The following is an 18,437-nucleotide window of genomic DNA, read 5'->3' on the forward strand; positions in this document are numbered from 1 at the left end:
CCGTCCCATTCCTGTGACCTCTGTGGATGGCCGGCCCATCATGCCGTACCCTCTCACCCACCAATCCCAGGGCCTCCACAAGACCATCGACCAACACCTAAAGACCCTCCACTTCCTGGTCATCCAGGCTCCGGCCACACCTCTCATCCTGGGCCATTCCTGGTTCTGCCGCCATGAGCCTCACATCTCTTGGTCCGCCAGTAAGGTCCTGGCCTGGGGCGCGGGTTGCCAGAACCACCGGGGCTCCCCTACACCTCAGATTGGAGCAACCCCTCCCACGGACGTAGACCTGACGCTCGTTCCTCCTCAATACCACAACCTCGCTCAGGTCTTCACTAAAGAACCCACTACCAGGCTACCTCCTCATCAACCCTATGACCTGGAGATCAGGCTCCATGAACTGTACTGCAAACTGGAGAAGTGTGCGTTTCACCAGGAGTCCACCTCCTTCCTGGGTTTTACCATCTCCTCCCGGAGCCTGAAGATGGACCCTCAGAAGGTTCAGGCAGTAGCTCAGTGGCCTCTACCCACGACCCTGAAGCAGTTGCAAAGCTTCCTGGGCTTCTTGAACTTTTACCGGAGGTTCATACGCAACTTCAGTTCCCTCGCAGCACCACTGACCTCCCTCATCAAAGCCACCAACCAGCCTCCCCCTTTCCGCCTTACTCCAGAGGCTGTCCGTGCTTTCCATGATCTGGTCGGGCGCTTTATTAAGGAACCCATCCTCCTCCACCCGGACCAGACCCGGCCCTTCGTCGTGGAGGTGGACACCTCTGATGTGGGAGCGGGGGCCATCCTCTTGCAACGGGGTCCAGACTCTAAGCTCCACCCATGCACCTACTTCTCCCGGAAGTTCTCCCACACACAGCAGAACTATGGGGTCGGCAACAGAGAACTGCTGGCGATAAAATGGGCCCTGGAGGAATGGCGACAGTGGCTTTTGGGTCCCACCGACCCTTTTCTGATCTGGACCGACCACCAGAATCTCATCCACCTTCAGACCGCTTGGCAACTCAATCCTCGTCAGGCTCTGTGGGCCCTCTTTTTTGAGCCGTACAATTTTCATATCGCCTACCGACCCGGCTCCAAGAACCTCAAGGCGGACGCTCTCTCTCGGCGTTTCGCACCAGATTCAAGCCCCCCGGAGCCTCTGACCATTCTGCCGCCTCAACGCTTCCTGGCCTCCCTCCAATGGCCATTGGAACAATCCATAAGGGCCGCACTTCCTGGCGATCCGGCGCCCCCAGAGACTCCACCGAACCGCCTCTACGTTCCAACCTCCTGCCGACAAGAGGCACTCACATGGGGGCATTGTTCACAGCTTGCAGGACATCAAGGCCAAGCCCGTACCCTCCAGTTCCTCCGTCGGGCTTTCTGGTGGCCGTCTATGAGGAAGGATGTCCGCGAGTTCACTACTGCATGTGATGTGTGTGCTCGATCCAAGTCATCTAACCGACCCGGCGCTGGAGATTTACAACCTCTCCCTGTGCCCAAGCGGCTGTGGTCACACATCGGGCTGGATTTTGTCATGGGACTGCCGGCCGTCGACCACCTGGACACCATACTGACCATCACGGACCGTTTCTCCAAGGCCGTGCACTTAGTGGCCCTGGCCGGCCTCCCCACTGCCAAGAGGATGGCCGAACTGCTCCTGGAACAAGTGGTGTGGCTCCATGGTCTCCCCCAGGACGTGATTTCCGACCAGGGACCCCAGTTCGTCTCACGCTTCTGGAAGGCTTTCTGTCACCTGGTCGGCGCTTCCACCAGCCTGTCCTCTGGCTACCATCCATAGACAAACGGTCAGACAGAGAGGGCTAACCAGCAGCTTGGACGCTACTTGCGCTGCTTCGCTTTGTCCCAGCCAACCACCTGGCCCCGCTTCCTCCTATGGGCAGAACTGTCACACAACCTCCAGACCTCCTCTGCCACGAGTCTGTCTCCCTTCCAGACCTGTTATGGGTACCAGTCTCCTCTGTTAGACCAACAGGTGCCTGAGGCGGAGGTCCCTGCTGCCCAGACGCTGGTCCGCCGCTGTCGGCTCGCCTGGATCCGGGCCCGTGCGGCCATCACTCGGACCAACACGGAGTACTCCCGTCAACATCGCCGCCGCCACCGACCTGGTCCCGTCTTCCGGCCTGGCGACCCTACCCTGCTGATTGACTTCTGGGCCCACCGTCCTGGGACTTCGGGGGCCGTCGCTCGGGGGGGGGGGGGGGGGGGGGGGGGTCCTGTCACAAATCCCTCCAGCTAAATGCATTTCCCAGCATTCTCGCCACCACTTCCCAACATTCCCGCCACCAACGTGGCTTGCTGACGTCATCACGCCGACACTATATACGGAAGCACCGGCATTCATTCATTACTCAGTCATCGTTCCTACCAGACTTTGAATCGAGTTCTCAGGCTTACCAGCCCTCAAATCCAACCAAAGGATCTAACCACGCTGTCTACTTCCACCACTCCGCGTCTGGGCCACAGACCATCTCCGCTACGCTTCAGCTCTGCCACAAAACCTGACATTCATCACATCGAGGGTAAAGATGTTTGACTCATGAGGATTTAACATTTTTTAGCCCTTCTGTTTTCTCTGAGTCATTTTGCAGAAACTAGGCTGAAAGTCCTCTAAAAACAAAACATAAAGAGGAGTGGATGGTGGTGAGTCACCTATCATTTTAACTTCAGACTGGTTAGACACAAGGTTGCCATCCAGTCCAAACATTCAGTTTCCAGCTTGACAAACAAAGCTGCATCAAAGCCACATCTGACTTCATGTCTTTATCATTCGGAGATGTTCAGAAGACCACATCCTTGTTGTTTCCAGATAGTCTGGGTTTGCCCGTCATCATGTGAACTAAGACTGAAAAGAGAGAGAGATATTCACGGGAAGTCAAACAGTTTTAATGAAACTGTAAAAAAGAACTCTGCCACATTTGAATAAACTGTTCTAATAAAAGCTGTAAAGAAAACAAACATTCTGTGGTACAATGGGATCAGTTTTGAGAAAAATCAAATGGTGTCAAACATTTGAGGGAATCTTAAACCCAGATTAGATTCTGTATGCACTCTTGCCTTATCTCATGTGAAACTCCTTAGTTTAGAGACTGTGGTGAGGAATCAAAAAGCTTTCTGCAAATCAAATTACACACAGAGACATGCACACACACGCTGATGAATCACTACTGTTATGCACAGGTTTTGAAATAAAGAAATTGTTAGGCAAAAAAAGCTTTTGAATCTGATGCTTTCATTGAAATTAAAAGTAAAAGTTATTGGTTTTAGAAAACGACACCAGGTGTCACTTATGTTTCGAGGCCGGCGTCTAACCCAAGACATGCAGAATCCACACGAAGCAAAAGGTATTATTTATTAGAAACATGGAAACTTATGTGGTATTTGTGGAATCCAGAGAGTACCTGAAGCAAGGAAGCAAAAATTATCTACAAGTTGACTGGAAAAGTAATCAAGACAAGTAGTACAAAACCTAGTGACTGAAACGTATGACTGGAACTACCCAAACAGTAGCAATCATCCAGCGTCGTGTTGTATCCCATCCTCCTCTTAAACCCGACCTGCTGATTGTAGGTCCAACACAGCTGCTGTCTCACCATCTCCCTCACCTGGAAGCGAGCTCAGAGATGGTTTGTAGAGGGAAGAGCCCTCACCCCAGCTCATGACCAAGCCCCCATAATTCCGGTCTGGATGTGAAGCAAACAAGGGGGTCAGTTTATTTTCAGAATTGCTGGGGACAATAACCATACACTGGAGTGGGGTTTAAAAATTGCTGGGGACAATAAAGTAGGCTAGCACAGGGGTCGGCACCCCGCGGCTCTGGAGCCGCGTGCGGCTCTTCCATACATCTGATGCGGCTCTCTGTGCTTGTAAAATAATGAATGGATATTTAAATAAAATGCTTTATATTTTACTGCATAAATTTTACATCTGTATGCCAATTCTAAATGTAAAGATTGTCTGCGTAAACCTGAACAGTTCTGACCCAGTCTACTGTGAGACCGGGTTGACGCGTCACGCTTGTGCTCGCAGCGTTTTAAAAAGAAACGTATGACAAAAGGGGCACCTGCTCAGTAAAACCACCAACAGGGTGAAAAATATCAAAATATTGTAGAGACGGGCTACAACTTCTGGATCCACTTTATATAAATTGACGTACACGAGCGACCAGGCGTGTTGCAAGCTTTTCAAAAGTGTGGGAGATGTTGTCTATGCCTAAAATAATTTGGTGTTATTCATCTTGTTAGTTTAATTTCCATAATAGCGGAGCAGGTGCAAATTTTAGACACGTCACACATGTCTCCGTTTTAAACATGTTTAAACTGTTCAGAATACAAATCCAGGCTCTGTCTCGTTAGATTGGTGTAACTAAAGTTTGTACTGAATGAAACTTTACATTAAACCATGTTGAAAAGAAAAGGATCCGATTAAATCGTTTCCCCCTCATTTACAGTCACGGAGTACATAGTGCGCATGGCTCTGGGGTTAATCAGGTTTAATTGTTTCTTTGTAACAATCTTCACAAGAAGGCAAAACAGTTAAGTGGCAGGTTATAGATATTTCCATTTGACTTTTATTTTGACAGATAAACTCAAGGATGTTGGTTGTTTTGAAAGAATTACCCCGACGCACAATGACGCGCATGGATGAGCTGACATTTTAATACGCACATCGCAGGACACGCTGGTCTGGTTGGTTAGACCAGTGTTTGAAGTGGAAAACACACACACACACACACACACACACACACACACACACACACACACACACACACACACACACACCAATTAAAATAATGCTGATAGCGTGGACTAGAAGACAGGTGATGGTTTACGTATTTAAATGATGATCAGGCTGCTGTAAAATGTAATCTCCATCCACATCCAGACACAATTATCCTCTATTCTTTCTCTAGTTGCTCTGCTCTTGTCTGGGCTGACGTAGCTGATGGAGCGCGCGGCGCGCCAAACTAGCGGCTGTGATGCACATTTTACGCATTTGGAGAGGTGGGCTGGAACCTTTGCTTTCACTGGAAGATGGTCCACTTAACGCACAGGTGTAGACTACATGTTAATGACAAATGAATGAAAATTAAATTGGGAGTTTTTACTTCATATTTTAGAAATAAAAATGACGGGGAAAACATTTATGACGTCTATTTAAACGAAATTTTCTGGCGCGACCTGCCTGCTTCACTAAGTCACTGCTTATTAAGGTCCGTCCAAAATTACCGTGGCCCACCCAAAAATGAAAACCTGGCGCCGCGCCTGTTATAACCTCTGCAAATGGTTGTTCTTCACTTTATCAAACTCAGACTTTGTACAGCTGATGTCAAGATGTAAAATTATGAATTCAGTCGAGCTCTTCCGTCCCTCCCTCTCCTGCTCTCCTGGAAACCCGACATCGGCTGTCAGAAGAGGGAGGGGAAGAAGGAGATGAGGCAAACAGAGTGAGTGTGACCTATAGAAACCAGACTGGTGTGGAGGTGAGCAAACAGCTGGAAAAGTGTGGGTGTTGAATCCCCCCATGAGACCTGAGCTGGTAAAACAAAAATCCTCATCAGCAGGCTTTTTTGAAAGTGGGGGGGACACAGCTGCCCATCACAAATTTTGCCGGGGACATGTCCCCGGCGTCCCCGGTTAAAATGACACCTATGGAAGCAAAACAGGAGTGACAAAAATTGCAGTTCCACCCTCATCCGCTGGGGGCTGGTGTCAGAAGCGAGCAAATCCTCATTAACTCCCATGTTTAAAATAATTTCACGGCAGAAATAAACATGTTTACAGCCTGGTACCAGAACATGTTTTAGGTTTAATAGATCTAGATCACACTCATGACAACTCTGAGGGGGGTGAATTTTTTTCTCACTCTTCTGTTTAAGTGTATTAAAAGCCTAAAATTCGGAATAATTAATGAGCATCAGACCCACGTGACCACAGAGCTATCTCCGGGGAAAGGCCTCAGCCTCGCCTGAAAACTGTCCCGCCATTTTCAGTCTCTCAACTTAGACCATTAGTTGTAGCGTTTGTGCGTTCCTTTTTGGATACTATTTGTGCAATTGTTGGACAAATTGACTTGCTGTGGTATTAATTGCACTAATAGAGCATCCAAGGAGTCTCCACTTCATTTGTTTCGGTAAGTAAAATTATATTTATGTATTTCAGGTCACTGCCGAGCTGAGCTTAGATTTTAACATGTACTGTTTAACCAGGCTTAATTTAAAAGATAAGCAACGAGTTTATATTGTCATTACTGAATAAGGAGTGTTGTCTGAGGTAAATGCACCTGTAGGGTTAGGAGTTGTTTTGGGAAGATTAAATGTTGAATCAGCATATAGATTATGTTTAATCTGAACCTGGCTGTCATTGTTTTGACCACACCTTCACTTGTGTACAAATAATATCCTTGCAGTCACTTTATAAAGTATTTGAGCATTTTCTGTTACATGTAGGACTAACAGTTGAAAAAGCACATTTGCTGACTACCTTTAATATGGATAGGTGGTAGCCTATCTCCAGCGGTCAATGGCCAATCAGGCAGGTTACACCTTCAACAGAGAGCCAGTCCATCGCAGCCATTGTGTATTCAGTGAGGTAAATGTTATCCGTAAACTACGTGACTTCACTGATTTGATATGTCATTGTTTTACCTGCAGCATTTCATCTCTAAAACTGGAATTTCGTGCAGAAAAATATCCTGTTTTTATCTGTGCCAACTTGTTTCACAAATGTTAGCAGAGGTGATGGAAACTGCTTCAATCACATTCTCACCTGTTGCTACCTATTTCCTACTTCACAAATTACAAAATTATTTTATGAATGAGTCACAAGACATTTGAAGCAACAGGATTTCTATAGTTTCAAAGGAAGAGAAAGAAAGAGAGCCTGCACATGACCTCTGACCTTAACTGTGCCACTGAGCAAAGAACGTAATGACAGAACCCACCCATGCAGGAACTAGTCATCCCCTTAAATACAACAAGGCTGAGTAACATAACATGTATCTGTAATAGAAAGGTGAAATATTTTACATTACTACCCAGATATTTAAGATATTCACTGCAGTGACAATGCATGTTACTGTTATTGCAGACATCCAGCCCTAGCAACAGAAGACTGGGGAGGAAGCAGGTTGTGATGGCCACATCCATGTCCACACAACGGTGAACGTTAAGTACACTCTTGCACTTTTATGATTGCAGTTTGTATGTTTATATTTCTTTGGCTTTATTGTTTAGATGGCTTAAATGCATTAGTTCTAATTGTAAGCGCGCACATTTAGTTAACTGCTGTATTTTATGCCTTTCATTTGTTCAATTTAAGTTGATTTGTTTTCTCTTACCGGTGCCGGGGTTCTCCACTTCCTGCTTCCTGAGATGGGACAGGCAAACAGGGTTGAAGGGGTTCTGTCAGCTAAATACAGCAGGAGCTGATGGGACCAAACCAATAGCTCCCTGAAGAGGGGACTGAAGAATTTCCTTTAATTTATTATTTTGTCATTTGTTAATTAATTTAAGTTTGAAGTTAAATAGTTAGGTTTATGGGTTAGGATGTTTAGGTTTATTAACAATCTGACTGTACTGATTTGTGGTTTTAGTTTTAGTTAGTAAATGTTTGTCTAGTAATCCCTATTGTTCATATGGTCTGATCAGCCAATGTGTATATATACCCTTGTGTGTCTTTGTTTGTGAGGTCGGTTATTGTTTCAGTCAGTCAGTATGTTAAGTTAGAAGTTTATTGAGTTTCAGTTTGTTTGTTTGACCTCTTTTATGAGCTCGAGTTGTTTTTGTTAGGGCATTTTAAAACAAAAAGGAAATTAAAGAGTCTATTTTTGGAAATTGCCTGTGTTCCTCCACTCATTCAGCTTGATCCCTCACACAGGTACACGCTCTGATCACGCTTTCAAGCCAGAAGACTTCTCTACTCACACAGTCACACAAGGGCAGACCACCTCACTTGTTTCTATTGGCTGAAGGAAATCAGGAGATATCTGTCGAGTCCTGAGATTGTACAGCAACAAAAACAAACTCATTTACACAATGAGCTGCTCTTCTCTCAATTAAAGAATAAAAACACAACACATTCTTTTAATTCATTGAGAGTGAAAACTGGAGAAATAGACTCAGCACATCTGATAAAACAGGAATGCTCTTCAGCTCGCCCAAACGCAAAAAAAGCCCTTTTGCCTCAACTTGCTCTTATACATTTTTAAAAGGGTTTACTTTATCCGTATAGCGCTGCTCTCGAAATGAATGTTACTGCAACAGTTTTGGTGAGATGCTGAAACTTAATTTATTCACAAGATGACGAGTCACCGTGGTATAATCAGCACTGAACAGGTCACTAGTTTACAAACCAACAAAAGAAGAATAACTGGACTGTGTGAAACGCCTCTTTGAAAAACCAGAAAGTAAAGCACAGGCAAAAATAAAGTAAAAGCTCCTAAACACCAACATCATTAAATGTGCTTGTAGTAATTCTGTTACAGTTTAAGTAACAATGACTTTCTGTTAATCTCAGTTGAGCTGTTCATCTCGCTCATGCTGACAATATTAAGAAAAGAATGAGGAAGATCTGGTTGTTGCTATTTGGGGAATTCAACTCAAAATGCTCTACTTTTTATGAACAAATGTGTCATTTTATCTCAGAGGTTATTTACAACTGAAAACATTTACGTTAAGGTTTAATATTACAGTAAATCAGTTTAGAGAAGCTTTATGGGTTCTTCATGTAACATTTTCCATGTGAAGTTTGCCACACCCATTGCAATGCTGCTGATCCTGTATGTCTCTTTTCACATTATTAATATTATAACAATATAATTGTTTTTTTTTAATAAAAAAAATCCCATGCCATTCAAACAACCACACAATTAAGAGACTGCTGCTTTCATAGGGTAAAACCAGCTACTCACTTCTTCACTAATTTCTTTTCATGCTGGTATTTCTCTCATCTCTGTAATTTTTGGGCTCCCGTGTTAACTTTTTTCCATTTATATTCTTAGTTTTGAACATTTTTTAAAATGTCTCCTCTTTTTTATTATTATGTTTTAAAATCCTATTTACTTTTTCAACAGAACCTGTGAAGCACCTTGTGATTTTTATCAGAGGCTTTTCCTTTCTTCTTCTTCGGCGTCTTTATACTTCATGGCTGCACAGAATTACTCTGTCCCTTCATGTCACCCCTGCTTTCCACCGGAGCCGTCAGCAGCACGTTACTGCAGCAACTATGGCAAGCCAGAACCACCACAATACGCCACTTTCCTAACCCGTCTAGTTAAGAAATGGCGAAAAAACGCCGTTTGTTGTGTCAAGACGTCGGTATGGCAAGCCAAAACCGCCACAATACGCCACTTTCCCAACCCGTCTAGTTAAGAGATGGCGAAAAAAAACGCTGTTTGATGTGCCAAGACGTCGTAAAATACGGCGAAAACTCTGCCAGAATGCCAGAATTGACGCTGTTCTGAACGGTCCCGTAGAACGCCCGTAAAAAATGATGTTTTTTCCGGACATTGAACGCCGTTTTTTACGTCACCCTAATCCCAGACGTGTTCCCTGTGTGGGTGGCGTAAAAAACGGCGTTTGGTACGGACATTGAACGCCGCTTATTTCGCCGCTCATACTGTGACATAAAACGCCGCTTTTAACGCCACTTTGTGACAGTTTTCACGTGTTTAAAATTCAACTTTACTCTCATTTATGCAGAGCCCTCCCCATGGGTTTCTCATCCACTTAATTTAAACTCCAGTGACCCAATGAAAGACGAGGAGGTTGAGGCAGCACTAATTCATCCCAGATTTGCCGGGCTGTGCGGACTACTGTTTTCTAATACAACTCTGCTCTGTTTCAACTAATTTCACTGTATTGAAAAGGCCTTGAAATGTAGTAATATTATCAACAATGTGTCAACATTATTATTTTTTCTGTCTTCCTGTAAAAGGCAGAAACGCTGTTTCAGTCAGACCTGATGATTACTTAAAAGTGTGGCTGCCCCGTACCAGTCTGTCCTCGTTTCGTGGCTCGTGAGTCCAGCTGGAACATCAGTGCTCTTTCTGTCCAAAACTCCATTCTTCTTAAGTTCATCCACTTTCAGTATTTACTATTGTTTTTTTTTGTTTGTTTGTTTTTTTGTTGTTGGTTTTTTTTACTACTGTCAAGGGTGTCAGTTTGTTTTCAGAATTGCTGGGGACAATAACCATACACTTGAGTGGGGTTTAAAAATTGCTGGGGACAATATAGGCTAGCACAGGTGTCGGCGGCTCTGTAGCCGCATGCGGCTCTTCCATCCATCTGATGCGGCTCTCTGTGCTCTTAAAATAATGAATTGATATTTAAATAAAAAGCTTTATATTTTACTGCATTAATTTTACATCTGTATGCTAATTCTAAATGTAAAGATTGTCTGCGTAAACCTGAACAGTTCCGACCCGGTCTTACTGTGAGACCGGGTTGACGCGTCACGCTTGTGCGTAATCATAGGCGCTTCCTGAGCTGGAGGATGTCAGATTCTGGGATTCTCCTCAGACAGGCTCCTGGATGCGTTGCCACATTGGAGACAGGAACAAGCGTTTGGAAAACACTCGCTTCAGTGGGAGGAACCTTCTCACATGCGCTCTGGTTCTGAGAGCCTGGATTTGTATTCTGAACAGTCTAAACATGTTTTTAAAAGAAACGTATGACAAAAGTGGCACCTGCTCAGTAAAACCACCAACAGGGTGAAAAATATCAAAATATTGTAGCAGAGACGGGCTACAACTTCTGGATCATCTTTATATAAATCGTTTTATTGATTATCTTCTTATGAAAGATAACTTTGACGTACACAAGCGACCAGGCGCGTTGCAAGATTTTCAAAAGTGTGGGAGATGTTGTCTGTGCCTAAAATAATTTGATGTTATTCATCTTGTTAGTTTAATTTCCATAATAGCGGAGCAGGTGCGAATTTTAGACGCGTCACGCATGTCTCCGTTTTAAACATGTTTAAACTGTTCAGAATACAAATCCAGGCTCTGTCTCGTTAGATTGGTGCGACTAAAGTTTGTACTGAATGAAACTTAACATTAAACCATGTTGAAAAGAAAAGGATCCGATTAAATCATTTCCCCACATTTACAGTCACGACGTACAGCGCAGTGCGCATGGCTCTCAGGTTAATCAAGTTTAGTTGTTTCTCTTTGCAACAATCTTCACAAGAAGGCAAAACAGTTAAATGGCAGGTTACAGATATTTATATTAGACTTTTATTTTGACGGATAAACTCAAGGATGCTGGCTGTTTTGAAAGAATTACCCCGACGCACACTGATGCGCATGGATGAGCTTGGAAAAATGTTCTTTTTATGAAATTATTAAACTTTGGCTGAACAGCGCTTGTTCCCGTCTCTAATATGGAGACGCATGACGTATCCAGTCCGAGGCAGAATAGCAGCGCAGAAAGCTCCTGTAGAGACATTTGATCACGCACAAAGTTTATGTGGAGAAGAAGCGGTCGGGCCACGGCAGGTGAAACGTTCCTAGCCTACATGAAGTGAAACAGTTTAATTGTAACATTAATATGTTACTGGACACGCTGGTCTGGTTGGTTAGACCAGTGTTGGAAGTGGAAATTACACACACACACACACACACACACACACCAATTAAAATAATGCTGATAGCATGGACTAGAAGACAGGTGATGGTTTTATTTAAATGATGATCAGGCTGCTGTAAAATGTAATCTCAATCCACATCCAGACAGAATGATCCTCTATTCTATTTGCTCTGCTCTTGTCTGGGCTGATGTAGCTGACTGTGCGCGCGGTGCGCCTAGTGGCTGTGATGCACATTTTACGCATTTGGAGAGATGGGCTGGATGCTTTGCTTTCACTGGAAGATGGTCCACTTAACGCACGGGTGTAGACTACATATTAATGACAAATGAATGAAAATTAAATTGGGAGTTTTTACTTCATATTTTAGAAATAAAAATGACGGGGGAACACATTCATGACGTATTTTTAAATGAAATTTTCTAGCGCGACCTGCCTGCTTCACTTAAGTCACTGCTTATTAAGGTCCATCCAAAATTACCGTGGCCCATCCAAAAATAAAACCTGGCGCTGCGCCTGTTATAAACCTCTGCAAATGGTTGTTCTTCACTTTATCAAACTCAGACTTTGTACAGCTAATGTCAAGATGTAAAATGATGAATTCAGTCGAGCTCTTCCGTCCCTCCCTCTCCTGCTCTCCTGGAAACCCGACATCGGCTGTCAGAAGCGGGAGGTGAAGAAGGAGATGAGGCAAACAGAGTGAGTGTGCGACATAAAGAAACCAGACTGGTGTGGAGGTGAGCAAAACAGCTGGAAAAGTGTGGGTGTTGAATCCCCCATGGGTGCGATGTCCATGCGAGCGACCGGTACCTGCTGCTGTCACCTGGTTGTGAGCAGCTCTCTGCTGTCTGAGGGTAGGCCCCGCCCACAACGCTGCGGCTACTGCGGTGTTTTCTTTACTGTGGGAAACGGGTAATAATGGCTCTTTGATGGGAACAGGTTGCCGACCCCTGGTATAAGATCTGAGCTGGTAAAACAAAAATCCTCATCAGCAGGCTTTTTTGAAAGTGTGGGGGACACAGCTGCCAATCACAAATTTTGCCGGGGACATGTCCCCGGCGTCCCCGGTTAAAATTACGCCTATGACTACTGTTATACTTGTCTTACAGGAGCTTCTGAGGATGTTCTGTCTTGTTTCTCCATCATCACTCTCCAGATCCTCAGACCAGCCACTCCAGAACCTTCCCAGATCCAGGATCAGAGCACTTTAATAAAAGTTTGAAACATGTCTGCTTGGTGTTCTCCTATGGAAGCCTTAAACTAGAATTTGCTAATGAGATTTCTTGGCTAAAATATGCTCTTGAATGTTTTTATTTACATGAATATTTCAAGAAAAACGTTTTTCATTGCTGCTTCACCAAGACATGACTCTGAGAATGTCCTCATGATCCTGAAACGCTGGTTAAAACAAATTACTTTCAACCTCTTATAAAACAAACGTGTCTGTTGATGATTATGCCACTATACTGAAGCACCTGCATACTTGCTACCGATTTGCTAACTTTCTGTAATATTTGATATTTAAGTTGAAAACATGAACTGCCGAAACACAAATTTCAAATGTTCTAGATGAGCACTTGTTTCTAATCAACTAATCATAATTTCTGTGATTAGTCAGCTTTTTTCTTTTCAATAAACACATGGAAAAATTACAATTATCTTACTGAAAAAATGGTTTAACAGTGTTGCACATGTATAATAATCTGTACTGGTTTGACAGTTACGGCATTCTTCAAACTATAATAATAAAATAAAGTGAAAAGTTATTTACAACTGATTACTTCAAGTTCCTACTATTTACATTTTATGCATCAATACTGTAAATGGCTGTTTACGAAGGCATACAAAGTCAGTGCCTAAACACAGGTAGTTTGCTTGTAAATCTACATATTTCTGTTCTATGTGATCCTGTATTCTTCATTAATGCTATGTATACAAGGATGATTAGGTCATTGAATCAGTGTCTGTTGTCTCCAGTATGTTGCCTGCAATGATATTTAAAGTCCAGTAGGTGTCATTGTAGAGCAAAACAGCAGCACTGTCGACACAGTATCAATACTATTTGGGGAATGTGCTGAAACCAAGCCCCCACAATGCCGCTCAGAAAATGGTCCCATCCCGGAAGTAAGAAAAATTGCAGTTCCACCCTCATCCGCTGGGGGCTGGTGCCAGAAGCGAGCAAATCCTCATTGACTCCCATGTTAAAAATGCCGATTTCACAGCAGAAATAAACATTTTTACAGCCTGGTGCCAAAACATGTTTTTTGTCTAAATTATCTAGTTTATACTCATGACAACTCTGAGGGGGGTGAATTTTTTTCTCACTCTTCTGTTTAAGTGTATTGAAAGCCTAAAATTCTGTATAATTAATGAGCATCCGACACACGTGACCGCCGCCTCAGACCCACGTGACCACAGAGCTAGCTCCGTGGAAAGGCCTCAGTACAGCCTCGGTCTGGCTTGGAAACTGCTCCGGCATTTTGAGTCTCTGTGTTTGTGTATTCTTCTTTGGATATTATTGGTGCAATTGTTGGACAAAATGACTTGCAGTGGTATTAATTGCACTAATAGAGCGTCCAAGGAGTCTCCACTTCATTTTTTTCGGTAAGTTAAAATCTATATTCGTATTTTATGTCACTGCCACCTTTAAACTAGCTGAGTTTACCGAAGTAGCTAGCTAACTATCAGTTTAACATGTAGCATGTACTGTTTAACCATGAAATTTAAATGTAAAATACGGTAAAATAATTAATAGGGCATATTTAGATGGGTAATAGGGTAAAACCCAGTGCATTTAAGATAAAAATGGGTTGAAATATGACGGAGCGCTAAGAGGGAGACTTCTGTGTCCATTCTTCCATCCGGTAATCCCCAGCGGTCAGGCCGGGCAGCCTGACCGATCCGGTGCCTACTTGCTGCGCCTAGCTGCTGCGCGGTCTGACCGCTCGTGGAGTTTTTCATGTCTGACTTTAACCGCATCTAATACTGTATTACGGCGTGAGCGCAACAGCGACAACTTAATATCGATGTGTAAGCAGCCTGAGTGGTAGGGTGTTTTCATCTGAACCCTTAAAACCTCCAGCAGGCTATGCTGCACTATTGACGTGTTAGCGCGCGGCGCTAACAACTTAGCAACGTGACATGTCTCTGAGAAAGCGTAAAACACGGACGCTTCTTCTGAAGCGGAAAATAACACCTCTTCTTAAGCAGAGCAGGATGTCGCCTCGGCTCGTTCACGGCCGAGCCGGACTGAGCTCGATAACATTGACCAAGCACAGCCACTGGGCCGTTGTAGCTGCCACCAGGCCTGCTGAAGGAACTCCAGCGGGTTTCATCAGACTCGTAAAGTTTCTTGTTTTTGCTGGGGATTTCTGTATTTTACCGCTCCCTCCTGCAGTCTTCCCCTATTAAAATTTAAAATGTGTAACTTTATGTATTGTGATGAATGACTAATATTCATGTTAAACTGAAACGTTAGGCATTTAGGGGGAAAAAACAAAATAATAAACATTATACAGATGTCAAATAAATCAAACTGTAATTAAACTATATATTTTCAAAGTCATATAGACAGCATGATGGTTTGTGTGATCCGTGCTGTTTCACTTACACCCCTTTAATGATCAGGCTGTTTTTTATTATTTTTATCAGCTGATAGCAGTTAAAATTATGGTAAAAAATAATTTTATCTGTTTTTGATAACTTAATGCCCAGGAAGAGCATCTTCCTGGGCATTAAATATAACCCAAATGTTTTATTATGAGCAGATCTGATGAAGGTTTAGACAAGCAGTCTGCAAAGTAAAACTTGTTTAGAGTCCAAACTCTTACTAAAGCTTTTGAAAAGAAAAAATGGTTGAATTTTGAGAAATATCCACAACAGGGGAGCGAGACCTCTGAAAAATGTATATTTTCTCTGAATTCATAGAATAATGTGAAGATTCTGGGAAAAGTTGGGATTCTGAGATTAAAACGTAAATCTTTCTAATCATAATTCTGGCAGTTTTTGTGTCCTTCTGCTGTGGAAAGTCGTGCAACATGAAGATACTGAGAAGATGCTTACAACCTGTATTTTTATTCCATCCATAAATAAAATCATGAGCTATTTTTTTAATCCAAATTTGATCCAAAGGGCCATCGTTGGTTCCAGACCCGTTCTAGAACATTCCTCTAATCTTAAAGTCATCATCAGTTTCTTCCTTTTAACAAATATTTATTTGTTCAAATATTTAATATTTATAACTGGAATATTTGTTCCTCCCTCTCCCACTGCAGTTAGTCCTGTCCTGCAACCCTGTTTTTGCAGCTTAGTGAAGCCAACCATCACTAACCTGGGGGTGGTTTTGGACCCAGAGATGCGGATGGACTCCCACATTAGCCAGGTGGTTAGATCCTGCTTTTCCCGGCTTCGCCAGCTACCAAAGATGAAGTCCATCCTGAAAGACGTGTCATATTTTCTCCCCAAGCTGGACCTGACCGTCATGTATCGGTCCAAAATAGTGTGATGATATTGTGTTTTTGTACATAACAGACTTTTTAACAGACAAATTTGTCGCATTCTCCTACACCTCTTCACGGGCTCGCCACAGTAAATATTCTATTTGGCAAGAGATAAACTTTATTGTATTTATCCTAGTGAATCTATAATTAAACGGGTAAACTAGTAGTAGCACATCCAACATCAAAGAAAGTAAAATGTTATTATCAGGAGAGGGAGAATGTTTAAGTGGTTAGCAGCAGTGTGCTAGCCGATGGCCCCCTCCATGAGGCCACCACAACTCAGCAGAACATCATTGTAGCTTCTTCTGGGGAGAAAAACACTTAGAGAGAAAATAAAGTTAACAGCTGAAATAGCAGGAAATAATACAGTTAAAGAGCAGATTGTAGAAGAAAGAAACCCCTGGGTTAAACTGGTCTGTCTACTGCATAATGCTGAACTCTAACATGTGTCCTAAGGGAAGGACCTGATTGGTGTCCAGAACCTGCTGAAGAAGCACCAGGCTCTGCAGGCTGAGATCACAGGTCATGAACCTCGCATCAAGGCTGTCACCCAGAAAGGAGAGACCATGGTGGAAGAAGGTAGAGCAGGTCTGGTCCTGACATGTTTCTGAGGTGTCTGCAGGTTCTGGCTCACTTTTTTTGGGTCCAGGTCACTTCGCTGGTGAGGAAGTGAAGACTAAACTGTGGGAGCTTCATGGACGTTGGGACACGCTGAAGGCCAAGGCGTCCCAGAGGAGGCAGGACCTGGAGGACTCTCTGCAGGCCCAGCAGTACTTTGCGGATGCTAATGAGGCCGAGTCCTGGATGAGGGAGAAGGATCCCATCGTTGGAAGTCCAGACTAAGGGAAAGACGAGGACTTGGCCGAGGTATGGAAGTCCCTTCCTGAGAAACTCCAATCGCTTTTCTTTGCTCTCTTTCCAGTCCTTCATAATTAGTGTTTCTGTATTTGGCATTTCCTTCGGTTGTCTACCAGACGTCGTTGCTCGTTTAAGCGTCTCATGGGTTAGGGGTAGAAGTGCTGGCCTCGCACAGGAAGTGATGACAAACGTGTTCCCGTCGCTCTTATTTCAAACGGTTTACAAGCTGTGATGTGTGTTCCCGCTGCAGAGCAGCCATGACACGTGGCAGCCGGCAGAAGGCTCACGCTTTTCCACTAAACACCCGCAGAGCTACGTCTGCGGTGAACTGAGCAGGGTTTGTTTTACGGTGGCGGATCCGATTGGACCATCGCTGCGAGAAAGCTCCACTTGTGTCAGACGAGCTGAAGGTTCTGATGTTCTGCTCCACAGGCTCTCCTGAAGAAGCACGAGGCCCTGATGTCGGACCTGTCGGCTTACGGCAGCAGCATCCAGGCCCTGAAGGAGCAGGCCCAGTCCTGCAGGGTGAGTTCAGAACCCTCGGCCCGTCAGAACATTCTTATCCACCACGTTCTAACACCAGACCTGTTAACCCGACAGCAACAAGGTGATCAGCAGGTGCTTTTGTCCTGCAGGACCTGAAGGCCAATGAGTCCTGCCTGAGGGACATCAACAAGGTGGCATCTGAACTGGAGTCAGAAGGTCTGATGGCTGAGGAGGCTCCTATGGTTCAGGCTCAGGTGAGCGTCACCTGTCTGCAGCAGCTGGTCCCTCTCACTTCCTGGTTTAACTCTGCTCGTCTCTGTTTGTAGCAACAAGAACATCTGGGTTCTGCTCCTGGAAAGGTGCATGTTGTCCTCCGCCTCAACCAGAACCAGACGTGGTGTTTATGTTACCACTCATTTGTTTGTTTACAGGATGAAGCCGACTCTAACACGGCGTCACCCTGGAAGGTGAGTTCATTCAGCTGATCAGAGGTCACCTCTGATGGCAGCAGTCACGGCCGACCGTGCTGACATCACACAGGAATTCAGGTGACCCGGCAGGCACCAGGTTTTGGTGAAAGTGGGGACATGTCAGCTGGTTGCCATGGCTAGTTATCTTTATGCATCTGTATGACTGCTGACTGGTGTGTGTTTCCTGTGACCTTTGACCTCAGACCGTACGGTTGGGCGTTCAGACGACGGCTAACTTTAATTCCATCAAGGTAAGAGGAAGCTCTTCCCTTCCTGTCTGAGCGATCCGTCTCCAGGTTTCTTCGTCCGGCGTCCAGCCCGCTGGCGTCCACCTTCATCTCACCTTCATCTCATCTCACTTCATTTATAGTGCAATACTTTCACATTATCATTTTCCCACACTTCTGTATACCTGTATTTTGTTGTTTTTCAATAAAGAATGACAAATTATTTAAGTTTGGTTTTTGTTGCACACAAATATATATCTGTAAAAAATATCTACAAAGCTAATGTTTACATAACAAGTA

General features: G+C 44.1%; 1 protein-coding gene across 6 annotated transcripts; it reads left to right on the forward strand.

The window, feature by feature from the left end:
• The first annotated feature begins 13,845 nt into the window (after nt 1-13,845).
• On the forward strand, nt 13,846-18,360 carry LOC139061976 (spectrin alpha chain, non-erythrocytic 1-like). 6 transcript variants are annotated; one of them, XM_070541979.1, is made up of 7 exons: nt 13,846-14,201; nt 15,872-16,675; nt 16,746-16,963; nt 17,387-17,479; nt 17,590-17,694; nt 17,767-17,907; nt 18,114-18,360. In XM_070541979.1, the coding sequence occupies exons 4-7, from the start codon at nt 17,414-17,416 to the stop codon at nt 18,189-18,191; spliced, it is 390 nt and encodes a 129-aa protein (XP_070398080.1). In that variant the 5' UTR covers nt 13,846-14,201; nt 15,872-16,675; nt 16,746-16,963; nt 17,387-17,413; the 3' UTR covers nt 18,192-18,360. The 6 variants fall into 6 exon arrangements, 5 of the variants coding, with proteins under 5 accessions (XP_070398080.1, XP_070398081.1, XP_070398082.1 ...); XM_070541980.1 differs by having other exon boundaries at nt 16,553-16,675; XM_070541981.1 differs by lacking the exon at nt 13,846-14,201 and having other exon boundaries at nt 14,212-16,675; nt 17,767-17,799; nt 17,872-17,907.
• Nucleotides 18,361-18,437: the final 77 nt, after the last annotated feature.

This window comes from Nothobranchius furzeri, chromosome 12 (assembly GCF_043380555.1).
Source record: "Nothobranchius furzeri strain GRZ-AD chromosome 12, NfurGRZ-RIMD1, whole genome shotgun sequence".
In the NCBI taxonomy this organism is placed as follows: domain Eukaryota; kingdom Metazoa; phylum Chordata; class Actinopteri; order Cyprinodontiformes; family Nothobranchiidae; genus Nothobranchius; species Nothobranchius furzeri.